The 22,933-nt window shown below is 43.4% G+C and overlaps 2 protein-coding genes across 7 annotated transcripts; both read right to left on the reverse strand.

Moving 5' to 3' along the window:
* Nucleotides 1-1,490: 1,490 nt before the first annotated feature.
* zfand4 (zinc finger, AN1-type domain 4) lies at nucleotides 1,491-11,743 on the reverse strand. Of its 3 annotated transcripts, none has more exons than XM_037465237.2 (10): nucleotides 11,567-11,743; nucleotides 9,989-10,301; nucleotides 8,864-8,939; nucleotides 8,151-8,218; nucleotides 7,821-8,007; nucleotides 7,073-7,232; nucleotides 5,428-6,615; nucleotides 5,031-5,085; nucleotides 2,507-2,624; nucleotides 1,491-2,017 (listed from the first exon to the last, which is right to left on the reverse strand). In XM_037465237.2, the coding sequence occupies exons 2-10, from the start codon at nucleotides 10,170-10,172 to the stop codon at nucleotides 1,882-1,884; spliced, it is 2,172 nt and encodes a 723-aa protein (XP_037321134.2). In that variant the 5' UTR covers nucleotides 10,173-10,301; nucleotides 11,567-11,743; the 3' UTR covers nucleotides 1,491-1,881. The 3 variants fall into 3 exon arrangements, with proteins under 3 accessions (XP_037321134.2, XP_037321135.2, XP_037321136.2); XM_037465238.2 differs by having other exon boundaries at nucleotides 11,462-11,743; XM_037465239.2 differs by lacking the exons at nucleotides 8,864-8,939; nucleotides 9,989-10,301; nucleotides 11,567-11,743 and having other exon boundaries at nucleotides 7,821-8,032; nucleotides 8,151-8,214.
* Nucleotides 11,744-12,053: 310 nt separating this feature from the next.
* On the reverse strand, nucleotides 12,054-22,691 carry washc2c (WASH complex subunit 2C). 4 transcript variants are annotated; one of them, XM_062566419.1, is made up of 31 exons: nucleotides 22,411-22,690; nucleotides 21,107-21,250; nucleotides 20,785-20,949; nucleotides 20,576-20,644; nucleotides 20,277-20,450; nucleotides 20,076-20,169; nucleotides 19,929-19,990; nucleotides 19,775-19,831; nucleotides 19,564-19,680; nucleotides 19,360-19,444; nucleotides 19,118-19,177; nucleotides 18,882-19,003; nucleotides 18,701-18,791; nucleotides 18,537-18,590; nucleotides 18,253-18,453; nucleotides 18,022-18,170; nucleotides 17,773-17,883; nucleotides 17,216-17,308; nucleotides 17,021-17,116; nucleotides 16,815-16,922; nucleotides 16,545-16,717; nucleotides 16,283-16,406; nucleotides 15,717-16,121; nucleotides 15,472-15,600; nucleotides 15,234-15,335; nucleotides 15,003-15,077; nucleotides 14,726-14,785; nucleotides 14,090-14,311; nucleotides 13,323-13,997; nucleotides 13,029-13,200; nucleotides 12,054-12,918 (listed from the first exon to the last, which is right to left on the reverse strand). In XM_062566419.1, exons 2-31 carry the CDS (start codon nucleotides 21,248-21,250, stop codon nucleotides 12,773-12,775), a joined length of 4,335 nt encoding a protein of 1,444 aa, XP_062422403.1. In that variant the 5' UTR covers nucleotides 22,411-22,690; the 3' UTR covers nucleotides 12,054-12,772. The 4 variants fall into 4 exon arrangements, with proteins under 4 accessions (XP_062422403.1, XP_062422405.1, XP_062422404.1 ...); XM_037465234.2 differs by having other exon boundaries at nucleotides 12,055-12,918; nucleotides 18,882-19,006; nucleotides 22,411-22,688; XM_062566421.1 differs by lacking the exon at nucleotides 19,118-19,177 and having other exon boundaries at nucleotides 18,882-19,006; nucleotides 22,411-22,691.
* Nucleotides 22,692-22,933: the final 242 nt, after the last annotated feature.

Here is a 22,933-nt window from a genome sequence, read left to right on the forward strand (position 1 = left end):
CAAAAGGCAAGTAGAAAAACAGGAAGAAGCTGAGGAAAAACAAATCAAATACACCGACAAAACCTGTATACAGCCAACAATGTTCTGAGAATGAAAAGAGTTCACTCTTGAAAGTAGATCACTAGTAATTATCACTTCCATGGTTTGTAGGAGGTTCAAACATTTTGGAATATTAGTTAAAGTAAGCCCCAAAAATATTGTGGTTAAAAGAAAACAATTCAGTCAAAAGTATTTGGACCAGCTGCTGCATTGAGGAGTATGAAATATAATCAGCAAGATTTTCCCATTCCAAGATGTCTGTGAACTCACAAATATAAATAAGTTGCCCTACTCCACGTTGAGTTGGATTGAGTTGGCCCAATTATCTTGGATCAAAGCCAGACAACACGAAGGAGGGAAGTGAAGATGAAAACGCTGAGACGTGACTCAGGTCAGTTTGTCTGTTGCACAGGACGAGCGTCCAAAGTGAAAGCAAAGTGCACAATGAGCAGTGCCTCCACTATTCAGCAAAGAAAAAAAACATGCATTTGTCCATATTAACAAACTAAAGCTTGTGATGTGATCTCAGAGCAAATATGTATACAATCCATTACTATTTGAAGTTGTGAACCAGGGACAAAAGACCCCGTGGCATAAATCCATCCGTCGACAGTCAAATCAAAATCGTGTTTTTAGCGGAGGGCGTCTACTCTTCGTGGTTCTTTGAACGCACAACCTGCTGAGGAAACGAAACTAGCGGACCGTTTTCCAGTAAGACAAGTTCATCTTGAGAGAGGGACTTTTATGAGGGAAGTAGTTTTCGTACGTAGTGGCGAGAAAATTCAGAGAAGGGTTTCAACAGGTGTAAAAACGGTCAGCTTGTTGCTAAGAAACTAGCCCGAGGTCTAATGCAACAGAAATGAGTCAGTGGCAACAAGCAGTTTCTCACATACTGCTCATTAACACGAGGACAACTATTAAAGAACAGCAAAACACACACAAGTATGTATGGAAAGAAACTTTATTAGAGCAAAATCCTGTCGCTACTATAACAGCATTAAAAGTATTTGCAACAGCTGAGCAATAAAAAGACTTACAAAAGATTTTTTTTTATGGCAAGCATCTTACTCGTAAACATATCATAAATACCATAACCACCCCACCCCCATCCTAATACAGTTTACTCAATAGGATTACAGGATAAACAGATTACAATTGACATTCACACTTACGCACATTGCATACTTAGTATTCTAAAAACCAACCGTGAATTTAAATAAGTGTTATTCATTAATAAATATTAAGCATTTCATCGACGTGTAAGGGTGAACTGTTCTTTAAGAAGGGATGTCTTTATCTATGTGCCCATGTAAGAAAAACATTAAGAGGTGAATAGAAAAATCTGAGTAACAACATACACTTTACATGACAAACACAGAAATGTAAGCATCCTTCCCCCAAACAATAAGGGCCGTTATAAGTATAAATATGATAGCTCTAAAGTGCATCTGTCAAAGACTTGTCAAATGAAGTAATCAGCGGTCCAATCTTTTTTTTTTTTTTTTTTTTAAAGGCAGATAAAACTAAAAATAGATATGTCTGAACGTGCAGCAGTTATATTTAGCAAAAAACTACCTACAGTTTTGTTTGTTTTGCTTTTACTGAATGGAAAAAGAACTTGGTAACATACAAAAAAAAAGGATAAACATCTTCACATTGTCAAAGAGTGATAATCAGTTCTTTCAGTCTACTCTTGTTAGTTCACACTTGGCTTTACAGAATACTTTCTCAATTTTAAGCAAACTTGGCTGACATTAAAAAATTAAAATACATTTTTTTTTTTTTTTTTTTAAAAGCACACAGTGGTGAATAGGTTTCTTCTCCCAGCTGGGGTCGTATGGTCTAGATCTTCGGCAGCTTGGGAGCGCTGATGAGAGGGTTGGTCTCTTGCAGTAATCTCCGCCCGGCACCCTTGTAGTCGTAAGTGCAGTCGTGAGTCTCCGCGTAGCGGTGGCTGCAGCAGAAGTTGTGACCACACCTGAGACACGGGAACAAACAAATGTTTTGCCACATATTTCAAGATCTAGAAACACAACACTTCTAAACACAGTAGGTTTGTTTAAGAGGACTTCAAAGCATTGGGTTTATCCAATCAGCAAACAAAAAATGGAGCCACATCACTGACTTAGCAGAGTCTTCTTTGACTCAAAGCCTCTTTGCCCTTCCCCTGTGTGTCAGTCCATTTGTAGAAAGAGCAACACACGGCTTCTATTATATTCTATATGAAAGTGACGCATTTCATTTTTTATTCCTGTGTTACACATTGTGGCGTCAGAGTCAGGAATGGGAAGAGACCAGAGTTCATGTCGCAAGGAGAAACTGCCACGCTGCTAATAGCTGGTGGCAGAACAAGCTGCGGACACATTTCACTGCAGAGGGTCACTTTCTACTAAAAAAAACGACAGCTTTGAGGAGAAGAATGAGAAAGCGGTGGAGACGAAGATGGCGAGTCGGGCTGCACGTTTACCTGCACTCGTAGCTGGTGGCCAGGCCAGTCTTCTTGCCACAGAGGAAGCAATGCTTTGAGCTCTTCTTCTTGCTGCCCGTAGGAGCCTTGACTGGAGGTAGGTGGTATGTCGGAGTGCCTGAGAATAGAACAAAACATGTTTTTATTATAGACTCAATCTGCACACAGCCCGATCATGTGGTCCTGTTGGCTTCAGTAACTGATGTCAACCGTCCTTGATGGCAAGCAAAGACAACTGGAGATTTATTTTGCCTTCTATAAATTTTGCACATTTTTTTTGTTTAATTTAAATCCATCTCAATAATGACCGAGGCATTAAAGGTTGCATCAACACGATGACACGTGGGGGGAGAATTGCTTTACTCTCTTCTTTGATTGCCTTCAGCATTTATTACCAAGGACGTTTTTTTGTTTTTAGCACCTGTCAAAAGTGCAATCAAACCTGTGAAATCCAACACTCAACCGTGGTCATAGATGCTAATGTGCTTTTTAAACCTGTCGGTCTGTACCATTTCACTTTGTTATTTCAATGCCCACAAGGAGTGTTTTCATTCATCTTTATGATCTGAACCATCACTAAGGTCGTATTTGAGGGAAATACGTTGGTAAACAAACAGTTCATTTCCTAATTTGAGGAACCCTGGCTCATGTCAGCTTGTGCCTGTGATAATGGGGCGCCGAGGGGATCACACCGCTAAAGCAGCCATTCCTGCAGCGGAGGTGCAAGAAGCTCACTGTCAAGCAGCTGGCCGTGGGACTCGGTTCTGATTTGTTCCGTGCATTTAAATCAGCTACAACCACACAGACATTCAAATACATTCAGAACCAAGACCATTTTCCACATGATCATGTTGAGTGGAAATCACTTTAATTTGATATTAATCAAGAGTTGTCTTCATAATGTTCCTAAACGGAGGGTGTTGTATGTACAGCAGTGTCGGGACATCATGCATCTCACACAACAGCAACTTGTGTCACATCATTTCATTGAAACTGGCTGCAGTTCAGTCACCGACAACAAGATGTTGGTTCTAATGTTTCAATGGAGCACAATGATGGTTTTGTAAAACTGGTGTAGCTGGAGTCCAATGTTTCTATGAATAATACATCTGCAACGCAGACCAGTGTGTTTGCTTTTACAGGTGCAATATTTTTCTTGGAGTAATTTTTTATTTTGTTTTCTCATTTGAAACTTAATACAATCTATTTTTCCTATAATTAGTACCTCTTTAGTTACATTATTGGGAAATGACTGATGTGTGAAATAATGTCTTACTACAATAAGTAGATGTTGGAGTGCAATTAGACACATTCATACCATTTCCCCAACACAACACTCAATGATATAAATAAAACAAAAAGGCTTAGTTTGAATACCATGTGCATTCACATTGTTATGACCAGACTGAAATGCATCGATCCCAAATACCACATATAAAGCTGCACCCAATAAAAACATACGAGGGAAAAGACAGGTCTGGTTCCCCAACTGCCAAATGCTACTATATCACTGCTGAGAACTGGCCAACATGTCTTCACAGATTTTATTTATCAGACTGAATTGAAATTTCCTGATCGAGGGACCGGGGGATGATGATGTCAGCTATGGACCCTCGGGCAAATAGCCGTGAGCTCATGTCTTCTCACTGCGGAGGGATGACTCACTTTTCCACACAACAACCATAACTCAAGACAATAACAGGGTGGATTTAAGACAGTCGCCAAATGTCCTCCTCGGAGTCCCGACATGATCCCCGCTGAAAATACAAAGACTTCCCATACGATCTGGTCATCCACGTGGACAAAAAAAATAGATTTAGAAAACTCAAATAATGAGTAATAAGTCATTTCATGTCTTCCTTTAACTGCGTTTCAAAAAAACTAACTCATGAATCATTCATGTGCGGTTGTTAGTCGAGTGGCTGAATGCAGATTCTTTGAGCATTATCAACAGGTTCTCAGACGCAAATTCCAATTTTTGGCTGAAAATAGGAATACATTCACTCATACATTATGTATTCTTATTGCAGTCATAGGAGTGGTCTACTTAAACAAGTGCGCTTGTGTGTAGGCCTTCTGACGTTTGTGCCGCTTCTGCAGTTGAAGGAAGAATGAATATTGAAAACCTTGGCAGGGCTTTGTTGTAGAGCGCACCCAATATGCACTGATGGATGTCACAGCTTCCCCTCTGCATGCCAAAGCACCTCTCGAGAACAGCAGTTACCAGTTAAAACCATTGGCTCCAACGTCCACAACTGTGCAAACCCAACAACTACAATGCAACGCTCTTTATGTGCATATTAAACAGCTTCACTGCAGCCCCAAACTATTTTCTTTCCTACTGTCTGTCGCACACATATTGGAGGGGGTGCATCGTGTTAAGGGCATTCAAACCCTCAAAGACGACATTCAGTCTCATGATTTGAGCGGCTAGCGAATCACGATAGGATGTTGAATGACAATCAAACATCTTTTGATAGGTCATATTATCATAAATATGATTAAAAAACAGAAATGCAATTACCTATTCTCCCGAATGATGACATGACCCCCCCAGCGGATGCAAGAGGGGTGGCGGCCTGAGAAAATAACAGCAACAGGAAATACTCTTAGAGCAAGTCAATAAAATCAGAATAGCTAGATGAAAAGTGAAGCGCACCTATTTTGATATATACACAATTGGAAAACTGCATTGAGAAAAATGTTTGGGAGCACTAATGTTCCTCATAAAAAAGGAGATCATTTTGAGCTGGACTCCATGATTAATGTCTTATAGATGAGCTGTTTTGTATCATGGCTAAACGTTTGCATATTAACAATTATTAAGCATAAATAATCCATAACGAATAAAACTGTGGGGAATAAAAGCGAATCCACAGATCCAATCTGGGCAGAAAGCACCAACGCCGCTCTGCACTCACCGTGTAAGAGGCTGCTGCTCGCTGCAGCGGGGACATTTGTCTTATCAGGTTGTGCTGGAGGAGCCGGTTGGTTGGGATGGACGGCAGCCGGGAGCCGAGGCTGCCCGGTCCTGAGGCGCAGTAAGGCGGCGAGGCCGGCCGCCCGTCTCTGCTGCGGTCGCCGTCTGCGGCGCGCGTGGAGAGAGACGCCAGGAGTTCGGAGTGGTTCAGGGACCCGACTGGCTCCTTCCAGGCTTGGTTGGCCATCTGAGCGATGCCTCTCGCTTCCCTCTTGGAGATGCGCCCCGGTCTGTTGCCAGGTGACTCCACTTTAACAGCGCGAACGCCCAGTGGATGAGTCGATGCGGTGGCGGGGAGGTGAGGGGACGCGACGCCCGGCTTCACTTGTGCTTGAGGGTCGGGCTGTAAGCAGGAGAGCGTGGAATCAAACGCCTCGGGCAGCGGCCCAGTAGGAGTCGACGGTGAGGGGGAACGCATATAAAACGGTGCGCCGAGGGGTGAGCCATCGCCACCGCTGGTGAGAGCATCGCTCGTCCCAAGGGTCCAGGTACCGAGCGGCGACGCGGAGAGCGGCAACTGCTGCTGAGCGCCAACCGCCAGCGCCCGCCGACCGTCCGGCTGGGCGGCCACATCCAGACCCAGGGGGTCCAACAGGTCCCCAAACGGAGCTCCAGGTTGCACCGGCGCCATCAGCCCGGCCGCTTCCTCCAACAGACTCAGCCCAACGGCCTCCCCCGCTGGCTCGGCCGGGTCGAAGGTCGCTTCGGGTGGACCCCTGACACACAGCGGCGGGAGCTGCGGGTACACGCAGTCCCTCATCAACCTGGCGCCGCCGAGGTCCAACCGGGACACTTTGGGCGGGGGCCGGATCTTAGCAAAGGAGGAGCGCGTCTCCCACGGCTCCTCTTCCCGAAGCATGTAGCAAGAAGGCGACGGGAAAGAGGGAGGGGCTCGTCTCGAGGCGGAAAAGTGAGCGGCGGTCGCAGCGGCGGAGAGCGAGAAGGGGTCCACGGACTCGTGGTCTGCGATTGGAGGTAGTTGTGTGTTTGACGGCCAAGGCTGGTTCATCTGGGAGAGCGAACGAAAGAGGCGATGGTGGTGTCGTGTGCTGCTGGTCGCGCCGAGCGAGCCAACGCAGGGATTCGGGTTGACGGGGGGGCGCGGTTTCACCTTTGCTGTCTTCTTCGGCTGGAGGACACAGACAGACACACATTTTGCCCCCCTTAGATGTATTGTACATTTAGTGGTATTGTCCCCCCTCGGTGAAAACCTGTACATAGTGGTTATTTTATCACTTTATTGATGCGTATTGTAATAGTGTTAAGAAAATCGTTATGATCAGTTTAATGTATTGAATCAATTTTCTTTGAAACACATGCAAATCAGCATTTGGCAAAGCACATGTGCTTTATGCAAAACGGGAACAAGCTGCGTTTTTAAATCGATTATGAAAAGCAGGATTCTATGTGCTGTAAGTATTTGACGAATCTTGGTTCCTTATTTTATTAATAAATATAAAAATGCCGGAAGAATGTTGACAACTTCCGTCTTTCACAAGGTGCCTTCATTCAAAAACAGGGTGAAGAGAGGCCACATTTGCCCTCTGTGATAGAAAGTACATTCTGTAATGCCAGTAGCTTCCAACCTTCTTGCTGAGGTTCATGTCCTCCATCTTGGCTTTGAGTAGCTTCATTTTGTTCATGGTGATGGAGTTCTCAAGGCTTTGCTGTGTAGCTGCAGAACTCTCTCCATCCTCCTCCTCCTCCTCCTCCTCCTCTGCATACACATTGCACACCGAGCCGCCACTGGAAAATACGAGAGGCAGAAACACACTTCCCATTAGGGGCCGTACGGCCGTCTCCTCAGAGCTCACTGAACTAAGCTGCCACTACAACGCAGTAATCAATGTCAAGAACAAATCCACACCGGCCTTATAATTAATAATGACATTATACTAAGTTGCGCTTTTTGTTTCACGGCACCATTCTTAATACTCGCAACCTAATGCATGAGCCTCTTTGATTTTCTCATGTTACCGTTTGTTAAATGAGTATTACCCAAATTCCTTTTATTGTGCAGTTTAGCGTAGCCATGGGGGGAAAGGCTTGTCCACAGTTTGGTGAATGGAAAAAGACGGTGAGAGAGAGAGTTATTTTCAGTTCACCGCTGGTCATCTTTATCTCTGGTAACTCATTTGGTCCTCCAGAGAAGGTATGTTTAAGCGTTTCTATGTCTGCTGTCCAGCACAATATAGGTTTAATTTCAACAATAAAACAGATCTCAGACTCGGGATCTGTGTGTTTTTGAAGCCCAAAGCGCCCCAGAGGATAATCTCCCCTACAGATATAATAACTGTGCTTTAAGACGAAGGGAGAATTTGATAATGTGCCAACCTCATGGATTCAGACAGAGGGGTCAGGGTGCCGTCTCCCCTGTCGACGACTCGGAAGAAGTTTAACTGGTCATTTTCTCTGTAGACCACAAACGTGACCTGCTTGTTGGCCAGGCTTTTCTCCCAGCCCTCCTCCTTTGAGCTCTCCATCAGGTCAGTAATCTCTTTAATAGGATCATCTATGGTTACTAAAGAGGAGAGAGTGGGGTTCAGCTGTCAAAAGAACGGAAAACCGCACATTTCATTTCCTTATGAGACAGACAATTTACTTCAAACGACTTTTGATAAAAGACAAAAGCACTCATGAGCTGTCCTTTGGCCTCTTCCTTACCTCGCCTGGTGTTAATTGGCCCTCCCCTCATAGCCAAGACCAGTTTCAGTGTGCAGCCCTCTGCAATACTGAAAACAGAGACAGACTGATGATCAATGAAGAACAACATGCAAAGAGCATTGTAACCATTCCCTGTGACCACCCATGTAGTAGAAAATAACAGTAGGTAGCATGTCTACATTGAGGGTCTTTACTTCTGAAGCAGAGGGAAGATGCTCCAACAGAACGTTTACAGCATCTGGATGATTTCCAGAAGAAATGACTGCATGACTGGTAATTCCACTGGAACACTTGTATCTGATGAGCAGATGCGTCATGCCTACTGTATCTCCCAAGAATTGAAAAGCATGCTGTGGCGTAATAGGCCAGTCGAGCAAGATCTCACCACAGGATGCTCATGTGGAAAATTAAGTGACAAGTACAAACAGCGATACCACAATTTGCAGCCAGCATCATGTCAAGAGTGGCGGGACAAGCTCTCCAACTATGACCGGTGTGCCCCCTTTGTCATTCGCCTTGATATCTGCGGCTCATTTACAAAATGTCAAATTGAATTAAGACAAAGTCACCACCACAGCGGAAAGGCTTTCAAAGTCCACAATGAAATGACTCTTACGGCGGGCCAATTCCAACATGCTGGTAATTGGTAGAAGCCGCTGGTTGTCTGTGCGATTGCGCTGCAGAAGAGAAATGGCCGGCAGGAATAGATTTACCCGTAGTCGTGAAGACAGTTCTCATCCTCCAGCTCCAGATTGTTCCAGATAAGGTGTTGCTGGGCAACAGAGATACCTTCACAGAGAGTCAGAGTAGAATGCAGAAAACAACCAGCGTTGAAAAGGACCGTTTCAAATATATATGTTTTAATAGTAAAAGGGCTGCAAACAGAAGCATCTATACCACACTAATGATTCATGTCTGCCCCCTAAAGACAGAACTATGTTATTGCTGAAATCTGGCAAAGGACCAAACAGTAGCATTCATGATAGTAAACTTTTGTTGTTTTACTTGTTGATGTGATAGTGTTATCTCCCCATAAAGGCAGCTTATCTTGCAGCTGAACCTTTTAGTACACAAGCTTGGTTGGACATTCAATGAGAAAGTGTTACCAAATGTTTAACTGGTACTGTATGCCTGCATTCGGTAATTTTATTGCAAATTAAACCAAAAAATAAATAAAATAGCTGGTTGACAGCCTAAATAATATACAATTGCTTCTCAAAAGTATATGCAGTGTATTCGTGGTGAAGAAGCTCTCTGTGCTGTGCTCACACAGTGAACTCGCTGACCCGACGCTGCAGGTGAACGGGTAAAGGAGAAGTGTTATTTTCATTACTGAATGGTTCTCTATCCAACACAGTTGGCTGACCTCCACGCATGCACACACACACACACGCACACACACACCTTACTAAAACTGAAAACAGTAGAAAAATATGAAAAATATTCTTAATCTACAAAAAAAAAAAAAAAGCAACTACAGAGGGCAGCCAAGGTCAAAATGAATGAAAAAAAAAAAGAACTGACAGATACTTAAATCAGAGGGAGCTGGAGGTTTACAAGGAGTTCTCTTCATTAATTTTTGACATTGAAAAAGGGCGAGGTAAGTAAGCAGCTCTGATTCTGCATGCCTACCAATTAAGTCCACACCACAAACAATATAAAACTTTTGGTAGATACAGTTATAAATACACTAATGACTCCTCATTAACCCAGTCTATCAAATAATTGATACAGCTTGCTTGCTCAATCTGTGCGATATCCTGACTTATTCTGTTCAGACACTATCCCTTAACAGCAGACTAAAGCGTGCGAAGTATACATGTGTGTGTGCTTTGTACCTTCCAGCCTCTGAATCTTGGCCTTGACTGAAATGACGGCCTCAAAAGGCAACACACGCAGCTCAAAACAGGTCCCTGTCAGGGTCTCTATGAAGAGCTCCATAGTGTCATAGAACGGGAGCTTATGGTGTAAAGCCCCCACGCTGTCATCATTAAAGAAAGGCGGCTTCTTCCTGTCGGTCATCCTGTAAGGTCGGGCGAAGGGACTTCGGGGATGTGCTTAAATGGGACGGCTGGCCCAAGACGAAGGAGAGAGGGACAAGCACTGCTCTCTAGCCTCACAACCGCCACACATCATGCAGGATGACCACAGCTGGGAGTAGAAACAAAATGAGGGTGTGATCATCACAACTATAATTTCTGATTAGTTAAAACATTCCTGTATCAACTGCACTTTGAAGGCAGACGTTTTTGTTTTATTTTTTGGTGGACAAAATAAATCAATATATGTGAAGCGCTGCATGCCAGAGATGTTCACATCATGAATAATAACATAATTGAGGATTGCACAGGATACGGTAAACCAGTGGTATGGAATAAAAACAACTGAAACCGTGCAGTCATTTTAGAATAAAAGACATGCATCAGTGGCAGCAGACTTGTGCAGCAGTCTCTTGAAATATTTAGTGCAGCAGTTAAGTCCCTGGCCAAAATCCAAGGGGATCAGGTGTGCTACATAAGCCACGGTATGAAGTGTCCTGAGCCCGATCGCAAAGTCTGACTGATCACATCATGTGTCACTTGACTCAACATCTTGCTACATGTGATCTGCACAAAGGGCAGGTTAGTCATGCTTTTGTTTAAAATGGATAACAAGAGCCACAAGGAGTTGTTCTGAAATGTTAAAATCAAACATAGCGGGACACTTTGGTTTGCATTTCCTTCTACAGTCAATTACCAGCAAAAACATTGTGATTGAAATAAATGTGTTTTCCTGGAAGCCAGAATGTTACACAGCAATATATTACATTGTCCCTTTGTGTTTTGGAGCTTCAATCGAACACACGCTGTGGTCCAGAGCACATATTACACAGACCCTTGAAGTTGAGCCCGGTCACCTTCACTGTGGCCCTACGGGATCTTACGTAGGCGGTTAAACCCACAGGTGAATAACGCTTAAAGATCAGCGGTCTCCCTCATCGGCTCGGTAATATTAATAGCATAACAGGCCCGGGTGTATCCACGCAGAGACTCAATGGTTGTCGACGGGGTCATCGTGTGGAGAAAATAAACCTCTTGGGTTGTCATGTGACGGGCGACAATGTAACGTTATGCAGATTAAACGTTAACCGACGGCAGTTGACCACAGCAGCACAGAAATGTCAAGTCAGATGAATGAGAAAAAAACGGGGTCAACGTTAGCAACTCACGTAAACACAATTCCAGCAGCTAACGTTCGCAAAGAAAGGTGACACAAGTCGTATTTTTAAATTCCTGGTTAACGTCGGTATTTTATGATCAAAAAACGCTCACCAGTAGCTCCCTTTTACAATAACGCGCTCGTAAAAACCGCCTATCTGACGCCGCTCACGCTAGCTTCGGTTGCCATGTTAGCCAACAAGTCAAACAATGGCTAACCTCTCAGTGGTGAGCTAGCAGGGTGCTAGGCTACATCAGTCCGCGTCGGTCCAGTGTTACGTTAACTCTTGACCGTGACAGGCAGCCCTTCATCCCGGTCACCCTAAATACTGCAAAGGAAGCGAAGAAGACTATCGACCGCCGTCGGTGGCCGTGGTCCGCTGGTCGGCGACACCATCGTACCTGTCGAAAGCGGGTGAACAACACCTTTGTGATTTAATTTGATTGACAGACAAAGGAACCAATTGGCACCACAGATGGGGTAGTGGGCGGAACAGGAAATGGTAAGATCGTTAAAACGGTGGTTGAAAGGCGGACACATTGACATCCTCTTGAACCTGGAATGAAACATAATAAAAATTTCCACGAATGTAGTCACTATAGCTGGTAAATACCACGGTCTAAAACAAACACAATTCGAACGACTCGCTGTACATCGGATAATACATATTTGGCAGGGAATGATTGTCTTTCTCCGTCCCTTTAAATGCTTATAAACTCATTGTTGCTTTTTTAATATAGACCTCAAACTCAATCATCCAAAAATACAGAAATGGTGTAAAAGTTATATATAATGTTCAACTTGATCGAGAGTGGGCTCCTTTCCCCAATCACACACTCAACAATATTTGAAATCCAGAAAGAAACAACACACATGAAGACAACGGACTTAGAAATAATCACACTTATTTCAGATATAAAATAGTTTAGTTATTAAAAATCAATTTCCTTTTTCATCACAGCTACAGTTAAGAAATTGGTGAATTTCTTTTTAATAGAAACAGTCAAATTCCTAACACAATAAGAAAACATTCATTTCTTATAACTATATGGTGCAAATCCAAAAACAATCTCAACATGGAAAAGCTAAATGATAGACATTTCAAAACAAATTACGGTTAATTTCTACAGGCTTTGAGGCAAAGCATATGATAGCTTTTGCTGATAAAGTGCTAATATGTATTAAAGATGAACAGTACATTATATGATCTGAACTGAGATGATTTTGGAAGTGCTGTCAGAAGATGCTGTAATAATTTGCATTTGAAAATCTATATCTGGCAAAAATAAGCCCCAGTATTTATAAGATTTGAAATGAATAAATACTCTATCAACAGTGTATCCGATCTCCAATCTTACAGCAACCCAAATGGCAACTGAAATCAATCCATAATTGTACAAATCTTGTGAATCAGAAACAACAGTTCAGTTCCCACCGAGAGCATTAAGTGGATCATCAAATGTGTTGCTTGAATCCACAGCCGTACTGGTCTCCTGAGGGCGTGGGGCTTTCTGTGATTTTTGGGCAGCCTTCATGACTGGTTTTACTGTGCTCGCTGAAAAGATGTCATCTTTAAAGAACAAAGACATAAACAAAACATCCGGTTAACAACACAGATTTAGATTTAGAAAGAAATAGAACAAAATTGCTTTAAAAAAACATAAATGCATGCATGCTTACCCATGTCATCATCAAATATTGACTTGGTCTCTACTTTTGTCTTGGACTTCTGTTTTGGTATAAAAGTGTCCGTCAGATCAGCGAAAATGTCTATGTTGTCATCGAACAAGCTGGCATCAAGGGTCTTCTCTTTGTGCTTGTTGAGAACTTTAGGCACCGTGGAAACTTCATCCTGAGAACAGCAATTCGGAAAATATGAAAGACATGAAACATATTTCAAACATTATTTCAGATTCCGGATCCACGTATTATGGCAAAGAAAACCATGACAGTATTACCAAGGATAAAAGATACCTGGAAGATGTCCTGCTTTGTAAAACTACTGCTGCTTTTGATTCCTTTACTACTCGTGGAGGTGTGAGTGGAGCTGTTGCTCACTCCAAAGATGTCCTCATCGTCATCCTCTTCCTCCATAAAGGGTGTGGCCGTGTTTTTTTTTGTTGCTGACCTCGGTTTGACCTTTTGGAAAAGGTCACCCGTGTTGGCATCAAAAATGGATGGGAGACTACCTTTGTCTCCGTCCGTCTTCACTCCCAGCCCCCCGCTGGCCTGAGGTTGTGCCGTCTTGGCGGAGGGTGTGCTAGTGACTGATGTGGCCCCAAACAGACCGTCGGAGGCAAAGATGTCCTCCTCAGCAGCAGACGGAAGCACTTTGGTACCGCTGCTGTCTTTCTTTCCGCTGTGTGTGGACTTCGGTACAGGCGCCGTGGAGGAGACTTCGGAGAGGGATGACTGAGAAGGCGATGAGGCGGGCGGGCGAGCGGGTTCAGCCAAGCTCGGTGATATCGGACCGGCTCTTGTCTGGCTGGATTTTTCCGGCGGAGGGAAGGCCGGGGCAGACAGACTCGGATTGGGCCCAGGAACATTTCCACCCTCGGCCACTCCTTTATCAAGTAAAGCTCTTTGGGCTGCTTGCTGCCTCGCAGCTCTGGACTGGGGTCTCCTTTGAACAGAACCTTTGGCACGACTCTGCGTGACAGAAGATTTGAGCTTGAAATATCAACATCCAAGGGAACAAAAAGCAACTAAAAGAGTTCTTCCTCAAGGGATTAAAAACCGACCTTGTGGGCGCTCTGCAGCGTTGTAACCTGAACCGGGTTGTTGAAATTCAACCCTCCCTCGCGGTCCATTTGGGCTCCTGTAGGAGTTGTGGCAGGGCTGGAGCTCAGGCTGGAGTTGGAAAGCTCAGAGGGGGAACTAGCATCCATGGCAGGGAGCACACTTGCTGACGTACCGGGGAAAGCACCAGGGAGCAACGCGGCAGGGTTGATCATCAGATTGGCCTGAATGACGAGATCAGGCACATCAAAACAATAATTTGTTATGGGGAAAGAGACAGAATGTAACAGTAACCAAAGACTATTTAGGCAGATGTTCCCATCTAACTACACATTTACAACTGCTCTCTTTTCAGTTGACGCATTGGTTTGAAGAACAAGAAAAATGAAAAAAAAACAGGACTGTGGATGTCAATGAGGCTAGTGCAAGGTGAAAAGAAAGATATAAGGACTGGAAGAAAGTGCAAAACAGCTAAAAATCTAAAAACGATAATTATCTTCACTTTGGTAGTCATGCAGGTGAATCATAGCCAAACTTTCACCATCAATGTGAAATTGTGTAAGAGAATCAAGGAATCACATAAGGAATCAAAGTGAAATGTTAGGGATGGAGCTTTTTGATTCAATAAAAAGTATTACTTGAAGTTTCCCAATCCGGGATGAGGAATCTTTAGGTTTTACAGGGTTTGGTGCAGGTTTCTGTGTGGTGAGATTACAGCAGTTTTAGAATTGAATTCATTGAAGGCATTTCTTGATTTTCATTAAAAAAAGTGTTTTAAAAGAAAAACAACATGTGACATAAGCAAAAAATAAACTTATGTTAAGTATTTTTCTGTATATTAAAACGAGATTGACAAATAAGTAAATGTTTTTATCGCTCAAAGAAAACTAAATAGTGCATTATACGAGTATTCACCTGAATCTCGGTTACGGCTTCAGGACTTGCTAGTGGCGCTCGGTCATCAGGTCTACTGGGCTTCTTCGCTACTTTCTGACAACAAACATGAAATAGAATTGAAAGTCCTGCCGATCATGTCAATTGTGAGGCTCAGTTCGATGGCAATTCATGCAGCTGGTGTAATGTGCAACGCTAGGGAATCAGGAATCTGGCATAATTTGAATTGCGACAAACAAATCAAATTGGTACCGGAGCAGGAGCCTTTGTCTTGACGGAGCTGAACAGGTCGTCCTCATCATCCTCTGCGAACAGACTTGTTGTCGCTGGCTTCTTGGAGCTGAGCTTTGAGCTCTGAAAAGTAAACAGTCATGTATCGTTAGCATCGTGCAAAAGTCATCTGCTTCTGGTCTTTGTGCACAAAATGCAAGTTAGAATTCTAACGCCACTGCAAGCATTACAAACAAATACGAATATCTACCAGCCTCACCTCAGCTTTCCCCGAAGGGGCAAACAGATCAACATCTGGGTCGTTGTCCTTCTGCTCCGTCTGACTGAATAGCAGCTCCTCATCCTGGAACACACCTGTGCTGGTCGTCTGTGGCCGATCCTCTGTGAGCTAAAAAAAAAATAAAAGACACGTTTAACACCTTCACCGCAGACACAACGCACACCAAGGCAGCAAAAAACATTTGTTCGTGCTGTTCTCACCTTCAACGTATAAATCAGACAAACCTTTTGAGTGTTGCTCGATGCGGGTTTACTGGGTGAGAATATGGGCTCATTCCAATCGGATTCATCTTCCTCTTCATCATCGAACAGACTAACGGGATTGGTTTTGACTTTCTCGTCCTTCTTGACATTGAGTGGTAGGCAGTCTTTAGAAAGGGGGCCGCCACGGTTCTCAACATCATCCAACGGAGTCTTTGTCTGCCTGATGGCCAGAACGTCAATGCCTCCGAAAAGACTCACGGCGCCGGCAGGCTTCTTTTTACTTTCGCCGATCTCTGACGAGGGCGCCGATGGGAGCGGCTCAGGGGTCTTCTGCTGCGAAGGCTTTTGCTGGGCTGCTGTCTTAGAAACAACAACCTCCCCTGACTCCTCCAACAGGGAGGACGACTGAGACGCCGCGGACGGTGTCTGAAGAATACAGGCACTGGATGTTAATTCAATCCCAGTTTCAGTTTAATTGAAGGATCTTATTGGTGCTCTAGTGAATCAGCCCTTATACCATTTACAAACTTTCTAAAGCCTTTCCATTATTTTGTTAATTCCAAAAACAAAAAGGTGAGCGCACTCACTATAGCCGCTGAGGCTGCAGTGTTTGTGTGGAGTGCCGGTTTGATGCCAGAAAGGGATCCCGTATCTGCATCGTCGTCACCCTCATCTTCAAACAACAGAGCGACTCTCTGAGGTTTCCGCTGGCTGTGTGATGAGCGACACAATGAGAGGACGGGTAAGGATTCTGAGCAATACTCAAACTGGGGCTGAAGGGATTTTAATACAAATGTAAAAGTGAGCCGGTTTGCTTCTGCACCGATCATCCTGACAAGTGTATCATACCTTGACCCTGTCGTTGGAGAAAACAGGTCGTCCTCGTCGTCATGATCAAAGAGGCTGCTTTTGTGAGAGATTTTGGCAGCGGTGAGACCAGAGGGAGCGCTGACGCTGGTCCTCATCCCTCCTGCCTTTACTTCTGGCTTCCCCGCACTATTTAAAGGACTCACCCACTGGTCCTGTCATTCAAATGTTCAAGAATAATGATGTACCACATTATAGGCACAGTTACATACTGGTGTGCAGCAGTAGATAGGAGCTTGTGTAACCCTGTACCTCATCATCACTGAAGAGGGAGCTGGACACAGCTCTACTGGGTTGCGGTGTGGAAGCTTTTGTCTGATGAGGTTTTGCTTTGGATTTTGCTGCAGATGCAAACAGGTCCTGCGAGGTGTGAAGAACCAAATTATTGTAAAACACTCAAAAGCACAAGCTAATTAAGTTTTGCCCAAGTGTGGGAGTAATCAGTTTATTATTCTCACCTCTTCTTCCTCGTCATCAAATAATGACAAAGGGGCCTTGCTGGTTTGGCCCTGGCTTGTAGGCTCAGGCTTAGACTGGCTCTTAATGGGAGATCCCTAAGCACGGCAGATACACATATAGTGCAATTAAATGGATTACTTCTGTTATCGCATTTTTTCTAGTGAAATAAAGCAGGATTATGGTGAAAGTCGTACCTGTGCGTCTTCATCATCTGAGAAGAGGCCTCTCATCTGAGGCTTCTGGGTCTGCTTCACAGTAGCCTTAGCATGGTCTGCAGCCACTCCATTCTTATGTGCATAACATGAAGATGAACATTTACTATGCATAGTTTTCTAAATCATAACGTTCTTTCTTAAAAAGACAAGGTTTAGTCTTGAAAGAAACACGGAATAACGAGGACTGAACTATATCAACAAGAGTAAACGTTTACTAAAACTAAATCAAATGCTGCCTTTTCTCAGACTGCACTGGACTATGGCACTCAGTGCAAACATCAATAAACTGACCTCAACTAGCACTGTTCATTTAATGGCACCCATGCCTGATAAATTACCTTGTGAGTCAATGTAGACAGGACCTTGAAACAAAATGTGAACGTCCTGAAGAACTAAAACTGGTGAAAATGAAAATACAAGGTAGGCCACAACCAGTTGGTGGTGTATCAAGGCAGTGAAAATATGTTTTATCCATAAAATAAGCTGGCATATTGGTTGTGAAAGCACCAGAGTATATTGGTAAACAGTATTCTCACCTCCATAGACTTCTCAGATGCTTTGCTGCTAGTCGGCGGACATTTCTTGAGGCCTTCATTGAGCAAGCTTTGAGTCCCGGGTCCAAACATCGAGATGGCGCCTGCTGGCAGCTAAACATAACAATGACAATAGGAACTCTTTAACTTGCCCCAAAAACATCATTTAGATCCACCAAACCATGTGTGATTCATTTAACTATAATTATGTCATGTTCAACCACAAGGAGACACTTGAATGTTGATCTTTACCTTTTTCTCAGGTGGTTTAACCTGCTCCTCCACTAACTCCTTCTTGCTCTGTGCCGGCGTCACAGCAACGTACTTCTCACCGAATATGTCACGATCGTCATCGTCGTCATCGAAAAGATCAATAGCTTTCTTGGGTGTCCTGTGGCCAGCTGAACGAGAGGAGGAGGAGAGTGAGAATCCCACCAGAGCGCGGACGACAGCACCGACGGGACAACTCTCTCGCACACTTACCGGAGTCAGACTTTATCAGGCTTTTACCGCTGAAGAAGTCATCCTCCTCGTCCTCATCATCAAACAGCCCACCTGCTCCTTCACCAAAAGCAGCCCCCGCAGGAGCCGGAGTAGAGGCAGCATTGGTCTTGGGAACTCGAGTCCCGTTCTCCTTGCTCTTCAGTGAGTCAGAGTCGACCCCTGAACGGAACAGGCTGTCGTCTGTGGAGAAAGAAGGAGGCGGTTAAACGCAAAAGAGCCGACTAAAGCTTGATTTCGACAGTCATACGAGTTAATGCTTCTACCTGGGAATATTGAAATGCCACCTGCAGGAATCTTCTTTCCAGATTTGTCAGATTCTAGAATGGAAAAGAAAAAGTCTGTGTTAATCTGCAAGGCCAGTTTTTGTTTGTACAGGTTTGTACAGATCTTATGCACAAGTCTTTGTCTTGAATAACTACGGACTTACCTGGAGTTTGAGATGTGCTTCTCATGCTTTCATTCAGCACCTTTTTGTCTTCGGACGTAGGAGGTTTTGGAGCCTCAGAGAAAAGATCACCCTGAATGACACAACACAATACAGCATATATTAAATTTAGTAAATGGGAATGAATAGGTGTGAGCTCGGAAAATCATCAAGTTTAATATACCTCCTCATCGTCGTCAAATAGGCCTTTCCCACCACTGAAGAGGCCACTTTTCCCTCCAAATGGGGAGAAATCATCATCATCCATCTTCGGGGGCTTAAACATGTCGTCACTGTCCTCGTCAGCTGCTGTTACAAAAGTACACAAACAGTATTGAGGAACACACTGAGAACAATAACACATAACGAACAAATAACGAATGCAGAAATCATTGTCCTGATGATGAATGAAAGTCCTACCCTGTGGCTTTGCACGCTTTGGTTCTTTCCTGCTTTTACTTTTCTTCTTAGATGACAATGCTTTAAAGACATGACATGGTAGATACACAACACCGTGAGCATGCACATGCAAACATGAAATTACTTAATAACTCAAATACAGACTTTGACACTCTGTTTTCCTCAAAATAAATGTGGAAAAGTGGAAGTAACAAAAGGAGAGATGATGTAGTGCCAGTTGGTTGATATTGAGTGTGACTTACACGTGCGATCTCCCTCTGGTTTGCTAACTGGTTCCCCTTTGATCCGCGCTGCGAGCTCATCAGCAAACGACGACGTGCCAGTGTTCTGAATATGATGTAACACCAAAAAACAATAAACTGAACATATGAATCAAACGAATCATTTCAGACCGAAATAACGAATCATATCTCGTCAGTATTCAAGCAAAGTCAAACCAAGCAAACCTTTGTGTTGTCATTGTCGTCATCATCATCATCATCATCCCTGTCTGATTCTGCAAATATGTCAGAATCCTCATCCTCTTCATCATCATCTTCCTCATAACTCAACATGGATGACTTCTAAGGGAGTGTAGGAAGAGAATCCCAAATGATTATGTTATTCATCTTGAATATAATCTATGATGTGTTTTGGCAGGCAGTCAGTCAACCGTACCTTCCGAATACTTTTGTGACCTTCGTCTTCCTCCTGATTAAAGTCATCATCTGAATGCTGTTGAGTAAATAAATGCATATATTGAAGTTTCCTTTGATGGTGCAATATGTGAAAATAGTAACCTTGAAAAACACTTTGAAAGAAAAGGTCTTACAACTGATTCTTTGCCATCTTCGCTCTCAATTACACTGTCTCTGTCACTGTCAACTGACATTTCTAGAAAGAGAATCATACAAATGCATGAGGTAAAGTAAACAGTATAATATAAGAGTGCCTGAAGAATCTGTCATAAGAATTTTACCATCACTGGAGAGGTCCCCAAGTCCAACCTCCTCTTGTTCCATGAAGGCCTGGGAACCAATCAGATATGGAAGTGGTCTATCCACATAAAGATCCTAAACGACAAAGGCAAAACAGACACAATATAAATAACATACATGTAAAGGTGCATTATCACATGCATTACTGCAGTGATCGCACTGCTTCAAGAATCACAACACACCTTGGGCTCCAGAATGGCATCCCCTCGGTCTGTGACCTCCTCGTCCTCTGAATCAGAGTTTCCCGCTTTGATGTCAAGATGCTCAAAGGCCGACTCCAGCACCCTCAGACCGTGGCTTACTGCTTCCTGCATCTTAGGGATCAACTCGGCTTCTTTCTGCTCTCGAGTCTTTACCTTTTGAGGGGAAAAAAGGACTTTCACAGGGCGATGCAAGACTTGTGTATAATGGTGCTACATACTGAAATAACAATACTTCATGCAGTCAAATATTAAGACAAGCAAGGAAGATTCATTTAAACCTGCTCGGGCTGATTCTCCAAAGCATCAGTCTTGGGAATAGTGTCTTCAACCTCTTCATCGTACACTCTCTACAGGACACAAAGTGAAAACGTTTGTTCTATTACCAGATAGATTACATTGTGAAATCTGCTAAATTTTCAAATAGAGAGAATTGTCGCAGTTATAGTAAAACAAGCAAAACTGAAAAAGAAGAAGAGGGGTAAATTACATTTTCAATAAACTGTGTATTGGAAAGCATGAGGAAGTCATTAAAGACAGAGTGCAAGCAGCTATCTGTGGCTTTGGTGTCACGGATCAGACTGTCCAACTGCTTTTCAATGTCATGTGTCTTCGACAGCATTCTCTGGGAGAAGTCTTGCAGGAACAGGAAGAGCTGAGAAGGAGAAAAAGAAGAACCACATGAAGACGGTTTTACACACTTTCAGAATATAATCCTCTATGCAGCTTTCTGCAGGGTTTTTCAGTCAATTTGAGAATAGATGATGAGGAATTACATGGCGCATATGTAGGGAAGAATGTTTCCGACTTACTCCTGAGTCAGCTGCCAGGGACCAGTCGGCACTGCTCTGCCGCATCTCTTCAAGAGTCCAGGGTCTTTCCCAAATCTGAGCATCTTTCCCTAGGGCTTCACTTGTGCTTGGGCCATTTGCTAATCCTTCTGGCAACCCACTCATCTGCAATCAGATCAATCAATCAATAAAACATTCAGAAGGGCTTCAAAGTCTTTTGCAACAACATGGCTTGAATATCCGTTTTATTTTCATTTGTTTCATTATTTATTTCACTTGAAATGGCTATAACAACCTATAATCTGCATATTTAAACAGTATTGCTGAAGCCCAAACCATGAACTGTAGGGATATTTATTTATTGATTAAGACATCATCTTAAACTTAACATTAAATTAGTAATATGGAGCTGCTGCAGTACTGATGGTGATATCACTGGGATAATATAGGAACAATTTGTTGTGGGTTCCTTCATGGAGTTCCTCCAAAAACACTGCAAACTGCTAAATACTGCATCAGTTAATCTAAAAAAAAAGTCCAAAACTTGTTGTTTTTCATATAGTTGAAAATCAAAGTACAATATTTAACACAATTAAGGTCTGTGACAGGATTGTGGTTGTTCGATGGACGGAATACATAAATAATGCCTCAAAGCACCTAAAAAAGAAGAAATTCTTTTTTTTCCGGGTTGAATAAGGTTTAAACCTCACATCGTTCACATAAACTAACGTTAGGCAAAGAAGTAAGGCGTCCCAATGTTTTTGTACGTGTTCATGTCATTACAGCATATGGCAAAACCTACTAGATTAAATCCCGGGTCAGATTTTATGTCAATAGAACAAGTTGAAAGAACTGATGACACGTTACATTCACGGTGTCGAGTCCTGGTTTCCTGTTCATGGAGGTCTGTGTTCGAAGGTGAAGGTATTGACTTTGGTTTGAAAGCGTTACAGAAACACCACATCATACATGACTCGTTAACTAACGTTAACTTGTAGCGTTACCCAACGTAACGTTAGTTAAAAGAAAGAGTAGTTTTACTGCTAACACGGCGGGTACAGCACAGTATAGCTTTGAGCAATAAAATAAGGTTACATATGTGCGGGTGGTTACCATGTTGCGTCAATAAAGATATGTCTCGATTCCATTTCCTCTTGTAAGCTTCCAGATTTGTGAAAGAGAAAGCGGGGTCTGTTTGGTTAGCAGCTATCGTTAAGTCAAAGTTAACGTTAGCTAGCCAACACCAACCGTAGCTTCGGCTCCTCCAGGGCGACACATAGTAAGGTAATACGGCTCCCCGCGACGAGAGCGCTTTTTGGGCTTACCTTGAATAACTCTGGTCAACTGCTTCCTACGACGGTCCAGTGTGGTCAGAAACGACGTAGGAAATAAGCTCGATTATGCTAAATTTGGCCTTTCCCTCATTGGTCTTCTGACAGATCAGCCATGTTCTGTCTGCAGACAGTCACCTGACTCCCGTCGCCATAGCAACCCATTGAAAGTGGGGCGGAGTGGAACAAACCAAGAAGCAAAGATAATTTCAACAGCTCGCTGCTCTACATTCAAAGACCCGTTTCGAATCATTTTAACATTGGGTTCATGTCTAGGGCACCGACAGAGGCGGCGTACCTACTACCATGTCACTCAGTCATTTTTTTAAGTGACTAACTCGTTCACTCCTCCATTATGTAGTGCCAAGTTGTGTGCCCGCGCCCCCGCACTGATCTGCATTCAAGTCGCGGGGCCGCGCGCAGCGTCAACCAGCAGACTTTGTAAAAACCTTTAGGCCTGATAGACAAAACGACATATTGTTCTTTGTATACTTCAATGCGGTGGAAATAAGCGCAG

This window comes from Pungitius pungitius, chromosome 13 (assembly GCF_949316345.1).
Source record: "Pungitius pungitius chromosome 13, fPunPun2.1, whole genome shotgun sequence".
NCBI lineage: Eukaryota > Metazoa > Chordata > Actinopteri > Perciformes > Gasterosteidae > Pungitius > Pungitius pungitius.